The following is a 6,259-nucleotide window of genomic DNA, read 5'->3' on the forward strand; positions in this document are numbered from 1 at the left end:
AGCATAGGGGGCCAAAGAGGTCGGGGGCCCCTAAGCAACTGCAGTCTCTGCTTACGCCATTGGATATGAACATACAAAGGTTTAATAAAGTAGATTTCAGGTTTAAGAGATCCCGAAACCAAACATGTATCATGTAAATTTAACTTTTAAGCTCATGGTTATTAGTAACAAGGTTTGATAGAACCTCCCTGTTCATTCACTCTCATACAACTATTATGTAACTTTGTTAAATGTGTGTTTCTTTGTATTTGTTTCCATTTTTATTTAGTTTTTTTCTTGCGTTATTGTTTCTTTGGGAAATAGAATTTACCTGATGTTTTAATAATGAAACATTAACTTTTAAATATTAAAATTGGTCGTAGAATATTCTGATTTGTAAAAATATGTTTTCTTGGGAATCAATAATGATAGAAAAACTTTTAAAAATAAAATCAGATATTAAAAATAAGCTAAATTGTTTTCCATTTGCTAATGTTGTTCTTAATGCTTTGATTTCATTCCAACGTAAAACCTCCAGCTTGAGCAGCTTATTGATTATCAATCATATTTCTTCTCTGATCCAGTTAGGAAGCATTTCAAGAAGCTGTTTACTGAACTGTAGAGGAACAGGAAGTGGATCTGATGACAGAGATCAGTCCAACTGTCCAATCCTCATTCAGCTTAGGTCCAACATGTCCAGCAGTGATATCTGGCTTCCATTCAATGATCTCTATTTATTCCCTGGACAGCCGATAGGCCGTTGGTATCACACGTTGCTGTGAAGCCACCAGCCGCCATATTGGTACTCCCTAGTTAGACTGGTCGTAACGTAAACAATAAGTGTGCTACAGCATAGAAAAATGATGCTGTTCTCCTTTTCAGGAGGGCTTTAGACTTGTCCATGAACTCGATAAATCAGGCAATATAACATATTATACAAATCCATCACTTAGTAATTCTGTAGTCAGATGTTTACAATATTACTCATGCACACTCGCACTATCTGATGATGCCAAAAATGCTAAATTGATTATGTACATGTAATATACATGTATTGATAGCATTGTTATGGTATTTCCATTACAGGCATTTTTATGGCACGACTCTGTGAAAGTGGGGAGTACCAAGATGGCAGCAGGTGACTTCAGGTTTTTGGGTCTATCAGCAATCCGGTGAATAACTAGAGATCAGTAACGTCCTGCTGCTTAATGCCACAAATCCAGACAGGTTCAACCAATCCGTGTTCCTGCTCACATCAGCAGTCGATCACAGAGTTCACTGAGTAACCATGGCGATACGTCAACATGAAGCACTATTAGCAGGATGAAAGGCCCCTGATGGGAGGTTAAATTATTTTCATCAAACATTTCGAGAAATGTTTCCTTAGATGCGACATTCAACCAGTGAGTTTTGACACATTTTTAATAAGTGTTATTGTCACTAACGATTTTAATGAAAGTGTAGTGAAATATTTCTGTCCAGGGTTAGTTTCAGTCTGGATTTATTAGTCCTGAAGTTATTTCTGATTTGAAACGATTGAATGACTATTTCTCTCACAGTGGAGAAATGTACTCGTTTATTAAATTACTAAGATTTTTGCAGACTAAACTTTAAAGTTAAATGATAACCCTTTTTCCCTCACATTTAACCATTTATTAAAACAATTTAACCCTTTCTGTCCCATCGGTGTAGAGGACCTGTGATGCTGTGGGCCTGTTTCTCTCCCAGAGGCAGCTGGACCCCTTTTAAAAAACTATATTGGTCCGATCAGACATGCTCGTATTCATGTGCTTCATCGGTTTAAAAAGGCGTATCGGTTTATTTAAAGTAAAACAGCAACAATTCACTCAATATACAATTAACAGTGTGATCACACATCTGGAGGTGCTGGTGCGCAGCGTAGGGAAGTCTTTCCAGTACCAGAGCTTCTACTGCAGGTCTGGTTGGTCCAGTGAACTGAGCAGGAGTCACAGCTGAGTGCTTCAACAGGAGGAGGATCCACAGTGTATGCAGCGATCGACAGGAAGAGAGAAAAATTAAGCCCCTTCCAGGATCAGCAGACAGAGGAAAAGACCCAAGATGCTAAAGGACCTGTGGTGAGCAAAAGTCATCGACTCTTCTCTCTGACCTCAGATGTTGTGAGCAGCACACAGACTGAACCAAACTTGCATTTGACACGGACTTCCCCGCCAATTAACCAAATTAAAACAACGCATCACTTTAAAAGTTTCCTTTAAAATACGGCAAACAGTCAAACAAAACCGAACGACTGAATGATTGATAATCTATGGGCTAATAATCCTCCAGGTACATGAATGAATCCCTTCAGCTCATAAACCAGAGCAAATCGCAGCCAGTTCCTGCTGCAGACTCAGTTTAAGACTCACGTCTGGTTTTTATGTGACGTTTTTAATCAGGATGAAACATCTCTAAAAGACTTTCACAATAAAAGTCATCGGCAGCAGAGGACATCCATGATTAATTCAACCTGAAGCCTCCTTTAGCTTTTAAATGTTTAAAAACCAATAAGCTCCACTGCTAAAAGGCCGAACTTCTGAATTATATCGGAACAGAAAAGGTTCTTACAGAGAATCTGGAAGAATTCCCATGGAGGGGGCGTGGCCATGGACCATCTCCTGCTGTAAAGGTCATAGTTTGAAATAAAACGATTCTTTTAATATAAATGTTTCTTTTTGTTCAGAAGTTACAGAAGTTCTCTTGGTTCTCCTGTCTGTGGCTCCATGAGGAACCAAAGCAGCTCAGAAGTTCTGTCCACAGCTACGGCGACGATTCTGAGAAGGCTTTGAGAAGCAGGTCAGCAGCCAGTCCTGGAGAGACCACTCCTCTGGTGACCTTCTGCTCCAGGCGGGGGAGAGCCTCTCTGACAGCTGGGTGGTTCTGGAAATGCAAGAGGACGTTCTCCTGGATGAGACTCCACATCCAGACCTTCTGCTGGGCCCTCCTCCGGCCCTGCAGCTCGCCGCTGCTCAGCATGGCGTCTCTGTACGCCTCCATCTTGGCCCAGACCTCCGTGATGCCGTCCAGGGTGTGAGCGGAGGCGCGTACCACCTGGGGGAGTTTGAAAGAAAAGCATCGGGTGTCAATCAATACTTCTGATTTTGCCACATCACGTGAAAATAACTGGGAATAAAACCATTTACTCAGCAGGAAGGGGAATATGCTTTGAAACTGAACATTCTTGATCTACAATAGAGTTTCTATGTAGAGTAGAAACTCTAACGTCAGCATCAGTGTTATTATAGGCTGTTAAACAACAGGAGTGGGCAGTAATATGACCACATTAGAAGAAGAGCAGGAGGATGAGCGGTCAGAGTCGCTGTACGCTAGGCTGAACCAGTAATGATCCATTGCACCAGTATCATTAGCTGCCCTAATGAGTGTCCCGAGATCTTAGTTTTCACTCTCACAACAAATCCAACTTGAAAGACTCCCGCTAATACGTTTATCTCCAAAAGAAAAGTCGGACCAATGAAATGCCAGCCGTGCTTTTTGGGGCGGGACATGTAGGAATGACAGCTGTCCTTGCCGGGACATAAACATGGCTACGCTGAAGAACTCACCCGTCGATACTGCAATTGACTGGGTTTTAGATAGAATAATAATTTCTCGTTAAAAAAGGAGCAAAGAGAAGCACTACTGCATTTTTAGATGGGAAAGATGTCTGTGCTTTTCTTCTGACAGGATTTGGAAAAAGGTTTGACTTATCAGCTTCATCCGCTAGTTGTGAAAACACTCAAGAAGCTGCAGACGATTCGCTGCTATGATTGGATGAAAGCGTATTATGGAAGACGGGTACTAGCTGTCACGTCTCCCAATCAGCTCAAAGTATTGTACTAAAGCTCCCTCCTTTTCACAGACAGACTGAGCAGCAGCCATCCCAGATTGATAACGAAGAACTCAACTCAGTTCTACACATAACGATCTGGCTACTGCCAGGTTAATCATTAGCAGGACTGGAGATGGTTGCTGAACACTGAGGAGGTGATTCAGGTGTGATCTACAGACGCATCTAATAGGAGCTCCAGGAACCCTGGTTTAGATCTAAGGCAAATGGCCTAGTCAAAACACCGACCTGAGAACCTGATATGACTTAAAGTGTAGACTCAGGAGGATTGGATACGTTTCAGATTTCTCTGCGTTAAACCCTTCAGAGGTCTTATTCGGATGCAGTCATCCTTCCACTAAATTATCCACAATTTTCTGCAGGTTTGACATGTAGTAAAAAAACTCTATAGATTTAGTTTTAGGTTTTCTGTCCTTTTTGTAATTTCCTCCAGAGGCAGAGAAACCGACCCGCAGCACCTGCTTCAAAATGACAGAAGGAAGTGAGCTGAGAGAGGAACGAGGCTAAGCATGCTGGGATCCTCATAATCATCATCTGCGTCCGTTAACGTGCCGCGGACAGACACACCTTGGGGTTCCAGGATCTGGACTGTCTCCTGAGCAGCTTCAGGGCGCTGGTGTATTCGGCCTGGATGCGCCTGGCTGGAACCAGCAGGTCTCCGTCAGACTTGGTCACCACCACCAGGTCGGCTCGCTCTATGATGCCCCGCTTGATGCCCTGCAGGAACAGGAGGGGTACCAGGAGGTCAGATTGATGCAGCAGGGTTTCCATAGCGATGCACCGATACAAAAACGGTCTAACAGCCACTGGATCAGGACCAAACGCTGATCAAGTCTGTGTCCCTCGTTTTCAGTCTCCATGTTTGTAAAAACATCCAACACTAAAGAACGTTAAGTCCGGTTTAATGGGATGAACGGCAGTGAAATGGTTCATCATTCTGACCAATCAGCAGGTTAGTAGAACAGATGTGGAGAAGATCCCATCCTTAATGTTCTTCCAAGTCTGTCTGTAACCGACTTAAAGGGACTAATTTGGCTTTTTATTAGCAAAAATCAACCATTTCTTTCATAAATGTTATTCTGTCAAATTCTAAAAAAAATAAAAAAAACAAATATAAAAACAGTCCCATAGTTTAGAACGAGATTTTATAAATACATAGGGTCACATCTTTGATTACGGTAGCTGAAAGAGGACAAAGTTGACCTGTAAATGTGTTGTAGAATAAAGTTGACTTAAATGATTCTATGATGGACGCCCATCCAGAGCAAAGAAGTAGGAGAAAAACAGGACCGGGTGGAGACCAGAGTGACGTCATACAGCAGATGGAAGGCAGAATATCTGTAGCTACAGATCTGCTATGTGATGAAATGCTGTTGTCGTTTCGTCTGTTCGCCGCGCTCTTTGAAAGGCTGCAGGTCATTACGGTTAAATGCTGACGTCTGCAGCAGGAGGACCATCTCTGTCTGTTGGTTCTGGTCACCATTATGTTGTTAACTTCATCAGGAGTTTCTAGGCAGGCTGAGCCCCCTGGGCGGAGCTAAAACGTTCACTATTAGGGCTGAACGATGTAGATGTTTCACTCCAGGCTTTCAGTTTTAGAAAGCTTGCTTTGCCAGAGAACATTGTTACAGAACTTTACTGTAACCATTGTGTGAAAAACTTCTCTTTCTTTCTGTGTGGCAACAAACTCACTTTGAGCCTTTTACCATCACCTAAAGGGCTGCAGAGAGAAATTTAGAGCTTTTCTTATGTTAACTATAGTGTGAATGAACATCAATGCCTCAGCAATTTGAAAATTACATTTTGTTAAATTGCAAATATATTGCAAATGCAATTAATTATTCAGCCCTGCTCACTGCAGGGCTCGATGTTAACCATCGCCCGATCTCCGGGGCAAGTAGTTTTTATTGTCGGGAGAGTACAAATTTCATTGCATTTGCCCGCCTAGTGCAATGATCACAAAACAAAATAATTTATCACTCAAAATTTCTTTAAAATCACCGACATTCGATTAAAATAACCCAGAAGCATTTCCGGCGCCATTTTTGTTGTTTTGTACACATTCTCGCGTGATTTGAAAAACAATAAAATAAATATATATAATGATTCTCTAGAAAAGTCACATTATATTAATAGTATTATCTTGTATAAACATACCGTGATTCTAAAATTAAAGTTATTCATTTGTGACATTGACTTCTGTCTTGTGATTTATCTTACGTTTTTAACCTGTCAAGTTTTTTTTAGATTTTTAACATTACAATTTATATTTTTCCAAGCACACAACAGTTTAAAGCAAAGTTTAGTTTGAAAAGAATGTGCAGGAAGGATTGAAAAGCATGTTAACACGGTAATGAAGGCTTGAGTTCATTATCTGTCGCATGCTGAGGAACCTGGAAACAGGAACCTGGAAAC

General features: G+C 41.3%; 1 protein-coding gene across 2 annotated transcripts in view; it reads right to left on the minus strand.

Annotated features, from left to right (window-relative positions):
- Positions 1–2,095: 2,095 nt before the first annotated feature.
- mmaa (methylmalonic aciduria (cobalamin deficiency) cblA type) overlaps positions 2,096–6,259 on the minus strand; it is a 12,477-nt gene continuing 8,313 nt past the window's right edge. For both annotated transcript variants that reach the window (XM_015390413.1, XM_015390412.1), the window contains exons 6-7: positions 4,412–4,561; positions 2,096–3,048 (exon numbers count right to left, since the gene is read on the minus strand). In XM_015390413.1, coding sequence (XP_015245899.1) covers positions 2,758–3,048; positions 4,412–4,561 — 441 coding nt within the window. In that variant the 3' untranslated portion in view covers positions 2,096–2,757. The remainder of the gene's footprint in view (positions 3,049–4,411; positions 4,562–6,259) is intronic.

The sequence above is a fragment of the Cyprinodon variegatus genome, unplaced genomic scaffold (assembly GCF_000732505.1).
Source record: "Cyprinodon variegatus isolate N-32 unplaced genomic scaffold, C_variegatus-1.0 Scaffold498, whole genome shotgun sequence".
Lineage (NCBI taxonomy): Eukaryota > Metazoa > Chordata > Actinopteri > Cyprinodontiformes > Cyprinodontidae > Cyprinodon > Cyprinodon variegatus.